Source organism: Myxocyprinus asiaticus, chromosome 35 (assembly GCF_019703515.2).
Source record: "Myxocyprinus asiaticus isolate MX2 ecotype Aquarium Trade chromosome 35, UBuf_Myxa_2, whole genome shotgun sequence".
NCBI classification, from domain to species: domain Eukaryota; kingdom Metazoa; phylum Chordata; class Actinopteri; order Cypriniformes; family Catostomidae; genus Myxocyprinus; species Myxocyprinus asiaticus.
Window position 1 is genome coordinate 37,743,217 of NC_059378.1, and position 21,618 is coordinate 37,764,834.

The 21,618-nt window shown below is 39.2% G+C and overlaps 1 protein-coding gene across 7 annotated transcripts in view; it reads left to right on the forward strand.

Moving 5' to 3' along the window:
- Positions 1-21,618, forward strand: part of LOC127426070 (calmodulin-binding transcription activator 1-like) — a 507,664-nt gene that overhangs the window by 440,449 nt on the left and 45,597 nt on the right. For 6 of the 7 annotated variants that reach the window (XM_051672554.1, XM_051672555.1, XM_051672556.1 and 3 more), the window contains 5 exons: positions 5,557-5,710; positions 9,966-10,106; positions 12,995-15,252; positions 17,617-17,743; positions 19,526-19,660. In XM_051672554.1, the coding sequence (XP_051528514.1) occupies positions 5,557-5,710; positions 9,966-10,106; positions 12,995-15,252; positions 17,617-17,743; positions 19,526-19,660 (2,815 nt within the window). The remainder of the gene's footprint in view (positions 1-5,556; positions 5,711-9,965; positions 10,107-12,994; positions 15,253-17,616; positions 17,744-19,525; positions 19,661-21,618) is intronic. The other variant, XM_051672559.1, reaches the window with a different exon arrangement.

Here is a 21,618-nt window from a genome sequence, read left to right on the forward strand (position 1 = left end):
TAGACACGTAAGCCTAAAGTGTTATAGAAACACCACAAAATGACATGGTTGCTTCAGCAAATGCATTTTTCATCTCACATTTGCTTTTTATGACACTATCGGTTAGGTTTAGGTTTAGAGTAGGTTTTGTTGATTTAAAACTCGATAGATTGGGAAAATCTAATCTGTTTGGGAGAATATTTAACTCGCTTTTAGCTCCACACAGTAGACACTTCACCTCGGAACTGCCGCGATTTAGCAAAAATGCCGCCACAGTCACGTAATTATTTTAATCTCGACCCCGCGTTCACATGCGTGGACGTTGTATTTTGGCTTCGATTTATGCAACACACAATTTCATTTCATTTAAACTGACTGATCTAAGTTCAGGAGACTCTGTGTTGTCAGTAAAGGGTTAAACTTTCAACGGACCGAGTCATGTGACAAAACAACATGGCAGCTATCGCAGAGGAGTTTGTGTTTGGTTGAAACGCCAACAAAACTGCATCTGGTACGAAACCTAATTACGTTTTTACACTGAAACCTGTTTGAGTCAAAAGATTAGAGTCTCTAATTTCATCCAATAGGCCATTTTTAAAAATCTGAGTCACAAATGTGGACTTTATGCTCAATTTCATTTAAAATATCCTATATTTACTGTGCAATGGATGCATCCCAAAACTGGAAAATGTTGCTTTCAAGGCTTTATATGGAGTTAGGATGAAAATAAGGTGCATTTCACACTGGAGGAAAAGTCATTCACTAAATAGGGACCAAGGGAGCATCCTATTGCTTTCTATGCAACTAAGTGCATTCAATCCAAACTTCCTATATAAAGTTCAGTTTCAGGCTGCAGATGATGTTTGGACCACTCAACATGTTTGGCAGACATGGAATAATGGTAATCAGAACATAGGTTCAGAATTTATAATGTATAATTTTATTTTAACATGGTTGGCAGTGATTGGATGATGCTGGCCAATACTTTGAATCAGAATTAATTATGCTAATGTATAATGTTATGTCTGTAACATCTCAAAAACATGAATAACCAACACTCCTGGAAACATAATAAACAATTTTGATTAAAAAAAATCTGACTTTCTATAGCTTGGTATTATTTAAAACTTCACAACTTAGTCTCACTGTCCACATATGTGGACATCAGTTTTTAGGAAAACTGTTAGGTCTAAAAAAAAAATGCATGTTTATTAGGTGCTACTAGTTACAAATCAGTGAGATCAAGCAAATCTGAAATCACACAGAAATTACACGCTGAGACTATACATAAATCTAACCTTCATTCTTCTTTGAGCAATCAAATCCCCTTTCTAGAATGTTCTTGCCGATAAAAAACAGTGAAGGTTGTAAATATACTGTACATTGTTAAAGTTTTTAAAAAAAGTTTTGCCTTCAGTAGGGAAACACCAAAAACCAATCCACTCTAAATTCTCTTGTGTTTGAGATTGAGAAGAAATCAGTATACCTCTACTAAAGGTATTGTGCAAACACTTTGAATTATGCACCCCTGAACATGTTAGCTTTTTCCGTCTCCCATTTGGTCGCTAACTTAGCAATATTAAAATGTTAATAGGGCCACCAGACAGATGCTGAGAAAGAAGAAAGCTGATTCTATATTTCACGGAGCCCAACGCACTCTTATAGGCAGGAAGGTGAAATTATTGGTTGTATTTAAAAGCCAAAGGTGCTACCAAGATAAAAGTCTTTTTACTTAAAATCAAGAATATAATCCATTTAAATTCACTTTCACTGTATAGAAAAAAGTGCAATGAAATTGAATGTTGACTGAGACTGAACATTCTGCCGAACATCTCCTTATATGTTCTGTTTAAGAAAGAAAGTTATAAGGGTTTGGTTAGGAGGGTGATTAAATGAAAGAATCTTCATTTTGGTGTGAACTGTCCTTTTTACAATGAAAAATGTCAAGTTGTTGTCTGTCTCAGATGAGTTCAGAGTTGTTGTAGATTTGTTCATTACCCCCTCAATAAATGTTAAGACAGCAGTTAGAGGTGAGGGTGGTCTCGCTTTAGCTTTGAAAAAGAGGGAGAAAATGAGGCATAGCGAGGGGGAGAGTGAGGGAGATTGATAGGGAAGGTAAGTAAATGGCAGCAGGGGAAATTTATTGACACCTTAACATTAACAAAGCTTCAAAAATGGTTCAGGCTGCTGATGTCGCCTTATTTCTCTTTGTCAGGCCTTTGCTAGAGTGTTCCAGTTGGTTGCTAGGGCATTGCTAGGTAGTTGCTAGAGTTTTCTGGAATGTTGCTAGGTAGTTGCTGATGTGTTTACTAGGGCATCACTAGGTGGTTGCTAGGGTGTTCTGGAAGGTTGCTTGGTGGTTGCTGTGCTGGTAACTAGGGTGTTACTAGGTAGTTGCTAGGGTGTTCTATGAGGTTGCTAGGTGGTTGCTGATGTGGTTACTAGAGAATTGCTAGATGGTTGCTAGGCAGTTCTGGAAGGTTGCTTGGTGGATGCTGAGCTGGTTACTAGAGCATTTCTAGGGGGTTGCTAGGGTAATCTGAAAGGTTGCTAGGTGGCTGCTGAGGTAGTTAATACAGCATTGCTAGGTGCTTACTAGGGTAATCTGAAAGGTTACTAGATTGTTGCTGAAGTGGTTGGGGCATTGTTAGGGGGTTGCTAGGGTTATCTGAAAGGTTGCTGAGGTGGTTACTAGGGCATTGCTAGGTGGTTGCTGGGGTGTTCTGCAACGTTGCTTTGTGGTTGCTGAGCTGGTTATTAGGGCATTGCTAGGTGGTTGCTAGTGCTTCTGGAAGGTTGCTTGGTGGTTGCTGTGCTGGTTACTAGAGCATTGCTAGGGGGTTGCTAGGGTTTTCTGGAAGGTTGCTTGGTAGTTTCTGAGGTAATTACAAGGGCATTGCTAGGTGGTTGCTAGGTGGTCACTGAGGTGGTTACTAGGGAATTTCTAGAGGGTTGCTACGTTGTTCTATGATGTTGCTAGGTGGTTGCTGATGTGGTTACTAGGGCATTGCTAGATGGTTGCTAGGGAGTTCTGGAAGGTTGCTTGGGGGATGCTGAGCTGGTTACTAGGGCATTTCTAGGGTGTTGCTAGGGTAATCTGAAAGGTTGCTAGGTGGTTGCAGGTGTGGTTAATAAGGCATTGCTAGGTGGTTGCTAGGGTAATCTGAAAGGTTGCTAGGTTGTTGCTGAGGTGGTTACAAGGGCATTGCTAAGGGGTTGCTAGGGTGATCTGAAAGGTTGCTGAGGTGGTTACTAGGGCATTGATAGGTGGTTGCTAAGGTGTTCTGCAGTGTTGCTTGGTGGTTGCTGAGCTGGTTACTAGGGCAATGCTAAGTGGTTGCTAAGGTGTTCTTGAAGGTTGCTTGGTGGTTGCTGTGCTGGTTACTAGGGCATTGCTAGGGGATTGCTAGGGTAATCTGAAAGGTTGCTAAGTGGTTGCTGCGGTGGTTATTAGGGCATTTCTAGATGGTTGCTAGGGTGTTCTGGAAGGTTGCTTGGTAGTTGCTGAGCTGGTTACTAAGGCATTGCTAGGGGGTTTCTAGGGTGATCTGAAAGGTTGCTGAGGTAGTTACTAGGGCATTGCTAGGTGGTTGCTAGGGTGTTCTGCAACATTGCTTGGTGGATGCTGAGCTGGTTACTAGGGCATTGCTAGGTGGTTGTTAGGGCGTTCTGGAAGGTTGCTTGGTGTTTGCTGTGGTGGTTACTAGGGCATTGCTAAGGGGTTGATAGGGTTTTCTGGAAGGTTGCTTGGAGATTGCTGAGCTGGTTACTATGGCATTGCTAGGTGGTTTCTGAGGTGGTTACTAGGGCATTGCTAGGTGGTTTTTGAGCTTGTCACTAGGGCATTGCTAGGGGGTTGCTAGTGTGATCTGAAAGGTTGCTTGGAGATTGCTGAGCTGGTTACTAGGACATTGCTAGGTGGTTGCTGAGGTGGTTACTAGGGCATTGCTAGGTGGTTTCTGAGCTTGTCATTAGGGCATTGCTAGGGGGTTGCAAGGGTGATCTGAAAGGTTTCTGAGGTGGTTACTAGGGCATTGATAGGGCATTCTGCAAGGTTGCTTAGTGGTTGCTGAGCTGGTCCCTAGGGCATTGTTAGGGGGTTCTGCAAGGTTGCTTGGTGGTTGCTGAGCTGGACACTAGGGAATTGCTAGGGGGCTGCTAGGGTGATCTGAAAGGTTTCTAGGTAGTTGCTGACTGATCCACGTCTAAACAGACTGATAATGTAAATTAACTGTACATTTGGCAACAGTAGGTTGAATGTTTTGCCTCTGAAATCAGTCTGTGCTTATTGAAATTTGAATCACTTCCCCCGAAGCTGGAAGTGTTTTTTGAATGTATGTGCGTATGTGAGCTCAAGTTTTAGGGTGAACTGTCCACAAAGTGGCGCCAAAAACCAGTTGTTTTTAGTTGATTTAATACAGTCAACAAGAATTTTATTAACCCTTCTCCCAAACCCCAACCCTAAATCTAAATGCAAGTGGAGTAAAAATGTAATTTTAGAGCAAAAACGCAACCTCCAAATTGCACTCACCATTGTTTATTTGAACGAAATAACTTCCTGGTTTTCGTGGGACCAGAAACCATGTTAAAGGTTGCTTGGACAACTAAATATGAGCAATAGTAATAGTGTTGCTTGCCTTAATTGTTCACTCTATCTCTTTTTATGTAGACTCTTTTTCATTTAATTCTACAGGTGCATGTAATGCTTATGTCCTGTGAGTCTATCTGTTTGCTACTGTTAACTTGATTAGTCATTTGAAGGCAGTGGATTTTGGCCCCCTAAGCTTCCTGTATCCCCTTCACTCCCTGTATTTCTTGCCCCTTAGCAGCTGAGCTTTAAACAACACCTATTACTCTTACGCTGTCAATTAGGATAATTTATGGCCGTAATTTTGAGCCGGTATGAACTACGGTGTTTTGATGTTGGTAAATACTTAGAAGTTAATTGGGGGCATCTGCTCCGGGGAGTTTGGGCGAAGAACAGGAGACTGTTGTGTTTCCATGTGTGCTCTCCAATTAACGACTCCCACCTCCTGCCACCAAATGCAAAACAACTTGCAGACCCGATGTTTAACACGTTTGCTTATCTGTCGTGGCAAGATCTCTTTTGAGTGTGTGTGTGTGTGTGTGTGTGTGTGTGTGAGAGAGAGAGAGAGAGAGAGAGAGAGAGCTTAGTTGGAGTTGTAATTGAATGGGTTAATTTACCTTTCTGGATGTCGTATACACTACAAGTTTGGGCACACTTGACTGACTGATTTTTTAATGATCATAAAAACCTTTTGATCTAAAGGCTTATGCTTAAATGTTTGAAATTAGTTTTGTAGACAAAATAATTTGTCTTAATGGGAATTGCTTTACAAAAACAAAAAAATTGATTTTAAACTAGTGATTAACCTTGTTTATTCAAGACACATGTTCTAATTCCTCCAGTATACAGCAATTGAGTGGAAACTTTGTCCCGTCTACATTCTCCTTCTGTGTTAATTTATATTCACTTTCGTCTCCACTTCCTTCCAACTTCATTATTTGCAGTCTTTCATCTCATCCTTTTTTCTTTGTTTTTCTTACTCTCTTTAGAATCCTGACATTGTGCTTGTCCACTACCTGAACGTGCCTGCCATAGAGGACTGTGGAAAGCCATGTGGACCTATCCTGTGTTCCATCAACACAGATAAGAAAGAATGGGCCAAGTGGACCAAGGAAGAGCTCATTGGGCAGCTTAAACCAATGTGTGAGTTTTAAACCACTGATGGTCTGATAGTATTTCATATCGAGTTTCCTCCAACCAGACTGTGTATTATATAGAAATAAACATTTGGGTTCTTCAAGTTGAGATGTTCTTATGCATACTCTCATCTTATGCTAATTTAGTTTAAAAGATAATGATTGAACAGATTGGACAGATTTTTTCTGATTGTTCTAATATGTACTAACTGCTATAGTAAAGTTGTCTCTTCGACTGTTAATCACACTGACAACATAAAAACTGTTTTTTCTCTGAAAGTATGCAAATTCAGTCACAGTCTATGTGTAAATAGGCCAACAGACTCTATACATCTACACAGCAAGCTTTTCTTCTCCAGTTTTTGAGTGACATTTAACCCTTAAATGCATATCTAAGGTATCATTCTGTTTTTTGGAGTTATGCCCACACCTCTTTAGTATTCCTCAACCTTTCTCTTATGAATAGTGTAACAATAAAAAAAATGGCAAAAAAATTATATATATTTTTCTAAATGCTTAATTACCAAAAGTTTAAAAGGTTTGTAAGTGACCCCAGATATGTAATAGTGTTGCAATATATATTTGCACTTCCATAAATAATATTTTTATGATTATTTTAAATCTTTATAAGTTTACTATCACAGGATATATACACCGATCAGCCACAACATTAAAACCACCTGCCTAATATTGTGTAAATCCCCCTCGTGCCGCCAAAACAGCACAAACCCGCATCTCAGAATACCATTCTGAGATGATATTGTTCTCACCACAATTGAACAGAGCAGTTATCTGAGTTTCCGTAGACTTTGACAGTTCGAGCCATTCTCCATTGACCTCTCTCATCAACAATGCGTTTCCATCTGCAGAACTACCGCTAACTGGATGTTTTTTATTTCTGGCACCATTCTGAGTACTGAGTACACAACTAGAGACTGTTGTGTGTGAAAATCCCAGGAGATCAGCCGTTACAGAAATACTCAAACCAGCCCATCTGGCACCTAAAATTATCCATGCGATTATCTAATCAGGCAATCGCATGGCAGCAGTGCATTGCATAAAATCATGCAGATACTGGTCAGGAGCTTCAGTTAATGCTCACATCAACCATCAGAAAGGAGGGGAAAAAATATGATCTCAGTGATTTGGACCGTGGCATGATTCTAGAATTTACTCTGAATGGTGCCAAAAACTAAAAACATCAGTTAACGGCAGTTCTGTGGATGGAAATGTCTTGTTGATGAGAGAGGTCAACAGAGAATGGCCAGACTGGTTCGAACAGACAAAGTTTACAGTAGCATAGATAATCGTTCTGTACAATTGTGGTGATAAGAATATCATTTCCGAATGCTATTCTGAGATGCAGGTTGTTGCTGCTTTGGAGACACGAGGGGGACCTACACAATATTAGGCAGGTGGTTTTAATGTTGTGGCTGAACGGTGTATACTGTATATTTCTTTGTTTATTACAAGACAAATGAATACTATATTCATACTAATGACTACTACTTTATATCATTTTGATGTTCTGTGCAACGGTGGTGAATAATCAGTATCCCATTCGCATGTACACATACATATGATACATGCTATTTCTTACTCAGTGTGTTTCATTGATTCACTTGATTTACATTTGATAAAGAGGCAATGTAGAAGTATAGTAAGTACAACACATGAACAGAATTATATGGCTATTGTCATTTGGGTGTATTACTGAAAATCTGTAAGTTGTACATTTATTTAGACTCAATAATTGCCTGAAAAAAAAAATGTGTGGCTCAACATGGGTTTGACAGCCAGTTGCGTCTCATAAAATTTCAGTGTGGCAGTAATGAATCCCGTTCTACCATCTGATGCATCATCTCCTTTATATATGAAAAATAAAACATCAAAATATAACAGAATATATATAGCTTTGAAAATGTTACACTATCTATGCATTTTGTAGATCCGTTTTCTTATAGATATACGCTAAAGATGGCAAAAACCCATGCATTTAAGGGTTAAATCTGAACACACATCAAGGAGTCATTAACTTCATGATGTGGTAGTACAGTACTGAAAGGGCAGCCGAGCTCTTCTCACATCGTCGTCATCTCTTTGAATGACCTTCCAGCACTGAAACTCAATGACAGTGCGACACTGACTCCTACTGGTGAGAGTCTGAAATTGCAGAGACATTTTAATCTAAAGTGGCGGGAAATGTGGGCTAATTGCTCTCAAACGCACCAAACCAGTCATGTATTTTGAATGAGTTTGTTACACGCAAGCTGTTTAGATAGACTGTGGTCTCTGACGTGGCTCAAATATGTATTAGGGCGTAAAAAGGGCTTCCTTGTGAGGACAACTTTTCTGAAAATGTCAACAGAAGGAAAGCAACAACTTACAAAATCCATACGTATATAAAAATGCCTTAAGTTATTTTATAGAGTAAAGATTAGTCTATGCTAATTACAATTAGCATATATTAAGAAATTTCGGGTTTTGTTTAGTCTGTAGAAATTGTAATTAGCTTTATATGCAATAGAAGTTTCACGAAACCTGCCAAAAAAAATTCTGGTCCTATTTTACTCCAAAATTAAAAGAAACAATAAGAAATGATATTATATATTGTATGTGTTTGGCAAATAGTGGTGGGGATTTTGAGTTATTTGCTGATTCATTCAGTGACCATTTCTGCAATTACATTTTACACCAGTAGGTGGCGACATACGAGCCTCTTTCATTTTATGAGTGATTCATTGAATCATTGATTCAACTGATTCATTGAAAAACCATCTAGTCGTTCACAACCAAAACAATATAAGTGAAGGAGGATGATTCGTTCACTTAAAGGAATCGTTTACGAACAAAACACCGCTAGTTTTGAACCAGTGTAATGAAAACAATGCCGAGAGCGAGTTGTGCTTTATGCTTTGGCTTCTTTTTGGAACTTTTTTCGCTGGAGGAAAAGAAATGTATGAACTAACTGGCCAATTTTTATGTGAAACGCAAGTTATTTGATATTATTCACGTGTTTGTTGAACTGAAGCAATAGTACACTCGCAATTCGCGTTGATATCCAAAACACCATCAAACTAAAATGCTAAATATGCTAATTTCAGTTACCTTATAGCAAGAACAATAGATGAGAATCGGAAATCCCAACCAAGATATGTGAGCAAGCGATTGTGTTTACAATCTGTCTCTCTCTCTCTCTCTCTCTCTCTCTCTCTCAGTTTCAGTTTTATGGTTCTTTCTCTCAGAGACAAACTGATTTGTATTGACTGAAACCATGAAGCTCTGAGTTTCTCTAATTGGATTTTGTCAAATGGCAGTCATGTTTGTTCCTGGGCAGAAAGACGAAAAATTATGCTCTCTGTAGATGGTGCGCACGGTTCCATGCAATGTTTTGTACAGAAGAAACAAAAAACAAGGCTTTTGTAACTTGCTCTGCTGATACCCCTCTCATATAGTTCTGTAATTGTTTCATCTGATTAAACCAGCACCCAGGGCCTAATTTACTACAACATTCAGCGAAGGTCAGAGAGAGTAAAAGGGCAAGTAATTGGTTGAGGCATGTGACCAACTATCTTCAGTGGATTTGCTAGGCTGTAGTACCTTCAAATGTCCAGGAGATGTCAGTGTTGCACATTGTTGCTATATCAACTCAGCCTTGTCATGTGGTTTTGAGTTTCTTGTATTAGATTTGCATGGTATTTTTATTTTTTATTATTATTATTATTATTTTTACAGCACCTTATTATTAGCAGGCATTTAATAATATGACATATGACATTTAGTGTGTCATTATAATAACTGATAAGTAAAATAAAGTAAAACCATCACTCACATATATTATATTTAAGCATTTTGGCAGATGTTTTTTATCCAGACTTCCAAATCAATTTACAGTGCATTCAGTTTGTGTATTCCATGGGAATCAAACCAATGATCTTGGAATTGCAAGCACCATTCTCTACCAGTTGAGCTACAGGAACCCTATTAGTGAAATTAATCACATTTACAGAAATGCACTTAAAATTACTTTGTTCCAGTTTTCAGTTACCTTCTGCTAAAAATTTCGTTCGTTTTTGGTTTTTGTTTACGTTCCTTGAACGGTTTTTAGTCCCTGGTAAACACACTCAATGAGTGTCAAACCCGTAGAGAGAGTGGTAGGGGACAGCTGTCTCTCCCCTGCAGTGTCAGAAGGGGGTGCTGGCGAGATGCTGGTCTGTGTGGCTGTCTGGCTGACGTCTGTGTGTCCTCCTCTCTCCTGGCAGTTCATGGCATCAAGTGGACTTGCAGCAATGGGAATAGCAGCACTGGCTTCTCAGCAGAGCAGCTCGTGCAGCAGATTCTGGACAGCCACCAGACCAAGCCTCCTCCCCGGACTCACAACTGCCTCTGTACGGGCAACCTGGGTAAGGGAACAGGGCAGATGGGGGGACAATTGGGAAGGGGGTTGAAGACGTCAGAAATACAACTCTTTAATATCTCACTTGTTTCTCCTAGGCAGCTATGAGATTAAATGGAGTGCACATGGAAATTCATGCTGCTTATCAGATTTTTCTCCTTAGAAAAATACCCCAGTGATCTCACATGTGTCTCCTCTAGAGATTCAGAAGAGATTTCAACCATTTCAAAAAAACCAAAAGTTTCCAACTGTGCTCAGATTTGCCAAGACACCAAAATTATGAACTCAAATTAGATCAAATTCTTCCAAGACCAATGCTATGATATCCACATTCATTTTATAGCTCTATACTCTTGCTGTATGTCAACAATTGCCTCATTTCATTTTTAGGATATTTCAGGAGAAACATCTAAGACAAAGTTGATGTTAATGAAAGTGCAATATCTGAGCAATAACATTTACATCTGGGAAGTTTTAACTAAAATTGAGGCCAGGAAAGGGTTAAAGAATTAGGAGTTGTGTGTAAAAATACTTAGTAGTAGATTTAGACATGTATATATGTGGAATGTTTCTTTATTTTTGCTTACTTTTTAACTTGTTTTATATATTTGATGGCATATAAAGCTATCGTTTGTGTTTTATAACCATTAAGCATACTAATTATTAGTATAATTAGTCTGCTTAATCTAACAATCTAATAATTATTATCTAACAATTATTAAAAATTGATTACCAGCCATGGAAGTATTTTTTTTTATTATTATTATTATTTTTTAGAATATGAGTAAATCTGACATGATAACTTTTGACACAATTTTGCTACGATAGAGAGAGTCCTTTTTATTATCATTTCAGGATCAGCACTGTTCAGTACAGATTATGGCCAAGAGATGGCACTATTGAGTCGACTGTGTTGTAGGAGCAATAAAAAAAAATACAGTCAGACATTGTTTGCCATATACAGATTATGTAAAGAGAAAAAACAAAAATTAACAACTGCATTCATTCTGTAACATCACATCATATTATATGCGAGTATTCTTTTTATTTTAAAAATGTATATTGATTTATTCAAATTATGTTTATTATGTAATTGTATTTATTTCATTAACAAGTAATTATTTGTTAAACAAACTAATTATTAAAATGTATTATAATTAATACATTTCATTGAATAATGATTAATGATTAATACAGTATTTTATGTCATATATACTGTATATACAGTACTGTGCAAAAGTCTTAGGCACATAAGATGTTTCACAAAAGCATTTGTTTTAAGATGGTTATTTATATTTTCAGCTTTAGTGTGTCAATAGGAAATATAAATTTTAGACTCCCAAACATTTCTTTTGCGAATAGAATAGAATAGAAGAACAGGGAGCCCTGCAACAGATGTTATGTCCCCCACAAATCCCCCCACTGAACATTGTGTCAGTCTGAGATTATATAAAGAGACAGAAGCAATTAAGACAGCCAAAATAGATAGAAAAACTGTGTTGAATTCTCCAAGAAGCTTGGAACATCCTATCTGCCAACAACCAAGAAAAACTGTGTCCAGGTGTACCTAGGAGATCTGGTGCTGTTTTGAAGGCAAAGGTGGCCACACCAAATATTGATTTAGCTTTTTTTTTTTTTTTTTTTATGTTTACTGGACTTTATATGACGTTAATTGATAAATGAAAACTATTTATGGCATTATTTTTGAAGACATCCTCACTATGCAACATTTTTCCCAAGTGCCTAAAACTTTTGCACAGTACTGTATTCTGTATATATCAATATATATTTTTCATTTGCTTATTATGTATTATGTATTTTTATTAGGACTGTCAATCGATTACAATTTTTAATCGGATTAATTACATGACATGCCGATTAATTAAATGCATACATCATTTGCTGAGAAAGGCCCCCCCAAGTAAAAATAATTCATATAAATAATGCACAATAATTCAAATATTTATAAATATAATATGTAGGGTCTATAATAAATATACAGTATAACATGGACTGAAATTCAGTTTGAATTAATGTGGCAGACGAATAAAGCATTGATTAGACAATACAAAAAGTGGCTTAAGAACTCAATATATTGTTTGTTTTATTCTCATTTCATTGAACAAGCCTACAGTTTACAGCAATCTGTTTTGCATTGAGTTCGTCAATGTGACCAGTTCACACAGTAGGCGTTCTTGCAGTGCATGTGTGTGCCTCAGACGGATGCGTTTGGAGCGTCTCGCTCTGCTGGTATTCAGCGTCATAAATACCGGATAAATACGGAATTTAGGATGCTTTGTGAAGTAAAAAGTAGTGGAAACTTTGAAAATCACCTCTTATAATTTCTGTATTCTGTTGTGCTTTGTCCATTTGTTGTGCTTCCACATTGAGTGGTTCTCATTCTGTGGCTGTGCTGCTTGTGAGGTTTGTTGAGGTGCGGTGCTTGTGAGGTTTGTTGAGGCACGCTGCCACCTATTGACGCAGCTTGTAAAAACAGATGTACTTCAAGCTTGAATTGCTTGTATGTAGGAAAATCTGTACTTTTATTATGGAATTTACGTACAAGACAGTAGGCATGATTAAATGCGTAAAAACTTTTCACACGCTATTTTTTATATAATCGCACTAAATTAACATGTTAAATCGATAGCTTTATATTTTATATGTAGCTACCTTTCAAAGAACAATTAAATTAATATTTTTTTTAAGTGTTTCCATTTAGTTACCAGAGATAGCCAATTCCTGTTATTCACAACTCTGTCTTTGAACTGTAAACTGCAGAAATTTCTTGGTTAAGCTTTATATCTTAAGCAATTTTTTATTTATTTATTTATTTATGATTACATTGTTTTAAGCTAAACATTATATGTCTATGTCCATGTGTCTGCTCTATAGGTGCTGGGAGCAGCCTACATCACAAATGCAACAGTGCCAAACACCGCATAATTTCTCCAAAAGTCGACACACGTGCTGGAGGTGCCTATGGCACCCACTCTGAGGTTCAGAACAACGATGTGTCAGAGGGAAAGACGGAGCTCAGCCACAGTGGTGTAAAAAACAGCAGGGCAGGGGGTGACGGCACAGGAGGGACGGGAGTGCGCGAGAAAAGAAATGGCAAGGTGCACAAGCCGGCCCTTCTCCATCAGAACAGCATGGAGGTGTCCTCCACCAACCAGGTGGAAGTACCAGATACCACCCAGAGCTCACCTGTGTCCATCAGCAGTGGCCTAAACTCCGACCCTGATATGGCCGACAGTCCGGTATTGACAGGCATGGGTCATGTGGCATCGGTAATGAGTAGCCTGTCTCAGTCCGCAAATGTTTTCATGTCCGAAGTCTCTGCAGACCCTGTCTATAGTATGTCACCCACTGTAGACCCCAACGCTCACCTCTTGGGTCCAGACACAGCTTCAAGCAGTCTGGTTTTGGCGGTGACAGCCGAAAGTCACAAGTTTGCCTTCACTGGGGCAGTCGGTGTGGGTTTAGGTGACGCAGGGTCAGCGGACGGACTCGCTATGTTGTCAACAGCTGGCGTATCTGAAGAACTGGTGCTCTCTAGTAACCTGGAGTCTGGAAGTATCAAGCTGCCTGAGACGAATATGAACTTCGACCCTGACTGCTTCCTTAACAACCCCAAGCAAGGTCAAACCTACGGAGGAAATGGGATGAAAACGGAGGAGAGCAACGGCAGAAGCTGTAGTAACGGGGGCTTGCGATGTTCTCCGCCACTCAATGACAATGGGTACTGCTTCAACCCCACTCTGGTGAAGAACATCAAGACTGAGGATACGTCATTTGAACAACAGTTGGCTACAGAGGGTGGCTATCATGTCGGGGAGGTCGTGAGTGGTGCCGTTGGTATTTCTGGTTCCTCAAGCAATGGACCCACCCAAAACTCCCTGGCTTTGACTCCAACTGGTTCGTTACTGCCCTCTGGAGGTGGGCTGAGTCCTAGCACCACACTTGAGCAGATGGACTTCAGCGCCATTGATGCCAAGCAAGACTATCCAAACAACGTCATGTCTGCTGCAGGCTATGGCCCAGCAATCTCCAGCTCTCACCTGGCCCACCAAAGCCATTCACCAAGCTTCTTCCTCCAAGGTTCTCCTCAGTCTACCCAAACCCAACAGAACAACTCCAGTACCAACCAGAACTCCCATGACTCTGCGTACATGGGCATGTCAGTTGTCAAAACGGACTCAACAGGAACCAATGGGCACCTGCACCACCATCATCACCACACTGCCTCTAACTGCAACGGTAACTCTCCAACTGAACAAAATGGGCAGGCTGGTTCTCTCCAGCTTTTGCAGTACCAGAACCGCTTTCCAAATCCAGGCCAAGACCATGAAGAAATTGGTGGTTTGGAGCAGTCGACAAGAGCAGAACCAGGGGATGGAAGCTCTCAAGAAAAGGAGAATGAGGGTTTGATGAAACCAGGTGACCATTTGCAGCCCATTGGGGCAGGAGAAACCGACGGTGTTCGAGGCACGGAGCATTACCTCCAGCCGTCAACAGAAGGCACCGGGGTGGGGCAAGGGAACGGGGCAACGAGCACAAGGACGGAAAGTGGAACTCTTTGTAATGCCGTTGAGGGAAACGGAACCACAAACAGCCCCCATCAACAGCTCCAGCCGCTTCTACAAGGAGCCGGTTTGGTGCAGGGACTTTTCAGTGCCATAGGGACCCACGGCAGTGGAACCAACGGAGGAGGCTCCATGGAGATCAACCTGGACCATTTTGATGTTTCCTTTGGGAATCAGTTCTCAGATCTCATCAATGATTTTATCGCAGTGGAGGGTGGTAGTGGTGCATCTGTAGTGCCGGGTGCCAACACGCTGTATGGTCACCAACTCATGGCCCATTCAGGAACAGAGGTGCAGGTTTCCTCTGGAATCACATCGCAACAGGTTCCAGAAGATGGAGCTCATGGGGCAAGGGGGTATAATTCAGCAGAGCTCTGTCTCCAGCCCTGTTGCAGTCCGCAGTCTACACAGGCTGGCACTGTAACGGGCGAGGCAGGGCAGCTGGCATACATGCAGGTGGCCAATGCTGTGTCTGCAGCTGTGGCGCATGGAAACATGGGAATGCTGCAGGCCACCGGAAGGCTATTTGTGATGACAGATTATTCTCCAGAGTGGTCTTATCCTGAGGTGAGTTTGTGATTGACAAGAAGACAAATTAAAGGGATAGTTCATCCAAAAATTTAAAATTTACTCAATTGATTTACTCACACTCATGTCATTCCAAACTTGTATTACTTATTTCAGTCATGGAATGTAAAAGGAGATGTTAGGCAGATTGACAGCCTCTGTCACCATTCTCTTTTATTGTATGAAAAAAAAATGCAATAATAGAGAATGGTGATGAAGTCTAACCTACTGCCTAACATCTTTGTGTTCCACGGAAGAAAGAAAGTTGTACCGTTTACAACAATATGAGGGTAAGTAAGGGCGTTTTCACACCTGGCTCGTTTAGAGCATTTATTTCGGAACCTGGTGCATCCCTTAGCTTGGTTCAAGCATATGTGAAACCAGCCACAACTCTGGAACGGTTTGCTTGTGTTGAGAATGCAGTCTGACCAAGCAAACCAACGAAGCAGCCAATATCATTACGATAAACATGAGCTTTACTGATGGATCTTTAGAGAAGATTTCTATGGGTCAGCATGCTATTGTAATTCTCAATCAAAACGCGTATTTAGCTTTCTGTAAATACTGGAAACATTTTGGCAAGATTAGATATAATTGCACAATAATTAAGTACTTTCTAATGCAGAAAAAAATGCAAAAGTAACTAATGACAGATAAAAATTGCCACAATGGAAATTTTGCAACTCCCATCTGTCCGAGTGACAGATAATGTTTATTTGTAGAGCAACCTCTGACAACAATACTCGAAACAAAACAATACTCAAAAATGTTCAGTTCAGGGGGCCTGGGTAGCTCAGTGGTAAAAATACGCTGGCTACCACCCCTGGAGTTCGCTAGTTCACTAGTTCGAATCCCAGGGCGTGCTGAGTGACTCCAGCCAGGTCTCCTAAGCAACCAAATTGGCCCGGTTGCTAGGGAGGGTGGAGTCACATGGGGTAACCTCCTCGTGGTCGCTATAATGTGGTTTGTTCTCGGTGGGGCGCATGGTGAATTGAGCGTGGTTGCCGCGGTGGATGGCGTGAAGCCTCCACACGCGCTATGTCTCCGTGGCAACACGCTCAACAAGCCATGTGATAAGATGCGCGGGTTGACTGTCTCAGACGCGGAGGCAACTGGGATTCGTCCTCCGCCACCCAGACTGAAGCGAATCACTATGTGACCACGAGGACTTAGAGCGCATTGGGAATTGGGCATTCCAAATTTGGAAAAAAAGGGGAAAAATCCCCCCCAAAAAAAAATGTTCAGTTGACAATTTCCTACCGGTACTGTATATCACCCATACCTATGCCCATATGAGCTAAACCCCAGAACAGCACAGAAACATTCTAACCAATAAGGAGACAGTTTGAACACATGGGACTTTTATTAACAAATTTTGGTCCTGTTGACTGTTGAAAGCGAACCGAGGAGAAAATGCAACATTGTAACAATTTTAGTCCCTATTTCAGAAAAAAGCAAACAAACTACAGGTCTAAAAATGCCCTAAATGATGATAGAATTTTCATTTTTGGGTGAACTAACCCTTTTGAAAAAGTGCAGAATATATAGATTTGTAAACACATTTGTGACATTTATTTCACATTTTATCTCATAAGAAATCTCATTGCACTCTCGATCACTGGCTGTTTAATGCAGAACAAATGTGAAATGATTGTTGAGGTCTGAATGTAAAGCTCAAGGTCTCCTCTGTGACGTATTTATTTGTGCCAGAAAACCCTAGGCTACATGAGACACATGGTTAGTCTGTCATTTGCATGGCCATTGGCAAGGAAGCGGTCAGACAAATATAGACAGAGCGATATCAGACATCACCAAAAACAATTCCGCTCTCACAAACCTTCACTTTGATATTTTCTGCAATGTTTTCCCTTGTTGCACAGTATATATCAAAGATAGTATATTTTATATACAATTTTTATTCATGGTAGTAAATTGTAGTTTTTTGACATTTAAAATAAATGCAACTTTAGGGCAATAAATAAATAATGCACATCATGATGTTTTATTTTTATTTTATTATTATTTTTTATTTTTTTTATCTGATCTGGAGTTTTAGAACTTTCATTTGATAAACAATTGACAAATGTAGTTTTTAAGATCATTTCATCATTTGACTGTAAAAACAAACCAATTTCTTGGGTGATGTCACCCCCACAAACCCTGCAAACAAACAAACAAACCCCTAGTACACTTTGGTGGTGGTCAGGGGCAATGGAAAGGATAGAAACATTTCCACTCACTGACATACCTTGCAAAGCTTTACTAAATACACTTGCAATATTTCAGTAAAAGACCTTCTTCAGGCCTCCATGAGCCTTAAGTTATTGAAAAATGTTAAAAAAATAAAAAATAATTCTGTCCTAGGGTGGAGTGAAGGTGCTGATCACTGGTCCATGGCAGGAGGCCAGCAGTGAATACACCTGCCTGTTTGATCAGATAACAGTTCCAGCCTCTCTCATCCAGCCTGGGGTGCTACGCTGCTACTGTCCAGGTATGTGATCAGTCACCACACAAACTGTATATTTACAACATAGTGTCATTTAAAGGTATTTTATGGAGGTGAGAAAGTGGGATGCAATATGTTTCTGTATCCTCAAATCTAGGGATGTCCCAGTACCGATACTGGTATCGAAATCGGGTCAGATAACGCACTATTTTACTTGTACTCATGCACGTAAAAATGTTCCGAGATCAAAAACTGATACCGTCTGATGTACGAATGTCATTCCGTAAACATTCAGCGAACAAATTAATTATTAAAGTGATTACTGAACTGCAAAGGCTGCAATTTAGTGAGATAAATACTGTATATAGTTTGCATGTGCTGCGCACTTCAGAGTGAATGTGTTGTGCCGACACCAGCTGCTCATACCTTTTAGAGCTCCTTGGCTCATACACGGAAAACACCATGAGCATTGCGCACACTGTTTGTAGCAGATGACAGTGAGCAGAGCGCTAATTCACTTTGTAGCTTGAGGCACAAACAGACTTTGTAATTAAATAGCAGCCTTTTGTGGAATATTAATAACATTGGGTTACGTAGCAACCTTCTTTTCCGGAGGTGAAAAGTACTGTCAAAAACACACAGAAACAGAAAGGGCTTCACTCCAAAATAAAAGCTTCCACCAAAATAAAAGCTCAATTTAAATGGAAAAAAGTACTATAGAAATATATCACTACTATATAGTTATGTAATATTCAATGTAATACTACTACTACTAATAATAATAATAAATCAATGTAAATTATATTATATTTAAGCAATATCTCACATCTGTGATGCTCTGTTATGCAGCATTTTATTTGACAAAAATAACTCCAATTTTGTATTTTGGATTGTACTGTGAGGTTCTGTATAAAAGCTCTTCATTCAGAAATTCAGAAAAAAAGTACTCTTACTCATTCTAAAAAAAATCTAATTGGGCTTTGGAAGTTTATTTGATATTTATTAAAGGGATAGTTCACCCAAAAATGAAAATTCACCTTTCATTGAAATGCAAAAGTAGATGCTAGGCAGAATGTTAACCTTAGTCACCAATTAGTTTCATTGCATCTGTTTGCATGCAGTTAAAGTGAATGGTGACTAAGGTTAACATTCTGCCTAGCATCGACTTTTTTTTTTTTTTCATTTGATCAAAGTTTTAATTAATTCATTTATTAAAATTGAAATAACCTGTTGATATGAAATTACGAAAAAAAAAAGAAAAAAAACAGGTATCATATCGGCGAGTACTGAAAAGGAAGTACTTTTACTCGTACTCATTCTCAAAAAAAATAAAAAATCGTATCGGATACCCCAACCCAAAACATCTTGTGTGAATTAAGTTATAAGTTAAATCAGTTTCTGAAGTCAAAAATGAATGCCAATTTGTCCCAAAGCAAATCTAATTCATGACAAGAAGCCCAGTAACTACACCTATGTTGATTAAAACAAACAGATAATATTTAGTCACCAAAATATGTGATATTTGTGCTATCACTCTCTGGGAACTACTGAGATATCATTTCTTTTTTACATATCTTAATATAAAACTCAATACAACAGACATACATACGTAGTTTAGTATTTAACAGCTGTCACAGTCTAGTGCTCATTAAAATTCCAATGTTACATAACAAAATAAATAAATCCCAAAATACTCTGTGCCAAAACTCTTTTTCAAATCTCTATATTGTAAAACATTATAATGTTCTGTATGCAACTCCAGACAACTCTAAACTGGTCAATTCATGAAACTTAGATTTCTAACCCATCTGTCGTTTTCTTTCAAAGCTCATGACACAGGCCTGGTGACTCTGCAGGTGGCAGCCAGCAGTCAGATCATCTCCAACTCAGTGGTGTTTGAGTATAAAGCTCGAGCCCTCCCTGCTCTGCCCTCCTCTCAACACGACTGGCTCTCTCTGGACGGTACATCTCAGAGATTTACCTTGCCTTACATCATCAAGTATAGCTGGTACACTTGTAGTGAAAATTCATTGGTTTGTGTTGTTTCTTTTCTTTTGGAAGTGTATTTGCTATTTATTAAAGGGATAGTTCACCCAGAAATGAACATTCACCCTCATGTTGTTCCAAACCTGCACTGTCTTTCATTGGAAAACAAAAACAGATGTTAGGCAGACTGTTAACCTTAATCACCATTCAATTTCATTGCATCTTTTTTAATGCAATGAAAGTGAATGGTGACTAAGGTTGTCATTTAGCCAAACATCTCCTTTTGTTTTCCATTTTTGAGTTTCATTTCCGGATTGTCAACTAAAGATTTTATGTTTGGCTCAAATGTCTCTGGATGGCAGATGGCAGACAGACTTTATGCAGTGTTTCCCAATGGTTAAATGACTGGCAGGTGCTTAAGCAAATATATAGTGGTTACTTAAAGGGATAGTTCACCCAAAAATGAAAATTCTGTCATAATTTACCCACCCTCATGCCATCCCAGATGTGTATGACTTTCTTTCTTCTGCAGAACACAAACAAAGATTTTTAGAAGAAAATCTCAGCTCTGTAGGTCCATACAATGCAAGTGAATGGTGACCAGAACTTTGAATCTTCAAAAATCACATAAAGGTAGAATAAAAGTAATCTACAAGACTCCAGTGGTTAAATCAATGTCTTCTGAAGAGACATGATAAGGGTGAGAAACAAATAAATAATTAAGTCCTTTTTTTTTCTTTACATCTCTACCTTTGACCAGCCCTGACCAGTAGGTGGTGATATGCACAAAGAATGCGAATTGCCAAAAAACAAAAAAAGAAGAATGTAAAAGTGAAAGTTCTTGTTCGTAAAAAAGGACTTAAATTTTGTTCTGTTTCTCACCCACGCTTATGATATCACTTCAGAAGACATGTATTAAACCACTGGAGTCTTATGGATTACTTTTATGTGGACTTTGTGTGCTTTTGGAGCTTCAAAATCTGATCACCATTCACTTGCATTGTATGGACCTACAGAGCTGAAATATTCTTCATAAAAACTTTGTGTTCTGCAGAAGAAAAAAAGTCATACACATCTGGGATGGCATGAGGGTGAGTAAACGATGAGAGAATTTTCATTTTTGTGTGAACTATCCCTTTAACCATAGGTTTTGCATGTATTTTGAACAAGATGCGCAGGTGGTGTTTGTCTAGTCTAAAAGGAATGGACATTTGGGGGAAAAAACAACTCAGAGATTCTGATGTGGTCTTTTGGCCTGAGGGTTGTGTTAGCAATTCCTGAATAAGTAACAAGTCAGACTTGGTTGCCAGATCGTGGCCCAAGGATGAATGCTGATCATGTCAGCTGGTTTAGACAGGAGAGAAACTGTATAACCTGTGTCTGCTCTGCATACATTGACAGTGATGTGTGACTGCCTGAACGGCACTGCAGAGCATTTTGAAGGCCCATATTGAGTTGACCAATGATGGAGATATAATAACTGAGGTTGCCATGTATTCATAACTGTTCTCCTCAATTCGATTATGTGTTTCCATCCACAACAACTTATTGGACATTCATTGCAAGACAATTGTGATTTGAACACTCTAGATTTTTTGTGCTCTCATATCTGATTTGTGTTTTGACCATGAACCGCATTTGACCATTTATATGCACAGCCGCATTATTACCACATTTACAGCGTGGCATGAGTGCGTTGATAGCTCTAGCATTATTATCAGCACCGCTTCGGTGGAAAAGGGGTGACAGAGCATTCGCATAAATAAACATGGGAACATTTGAAAGCAGCTGTTTATCAGCCAGAATTGAGTAAGTACTTGGTACTACTGGTTCTGTTGAAAGAGTTTTTTTTTTTTTTAGTATTGACTCAGTAGCGGCAATTTTAATGTGGGAGGAACAATATTTGCAACCTGGTCTCATAGTGAAAACGTGAC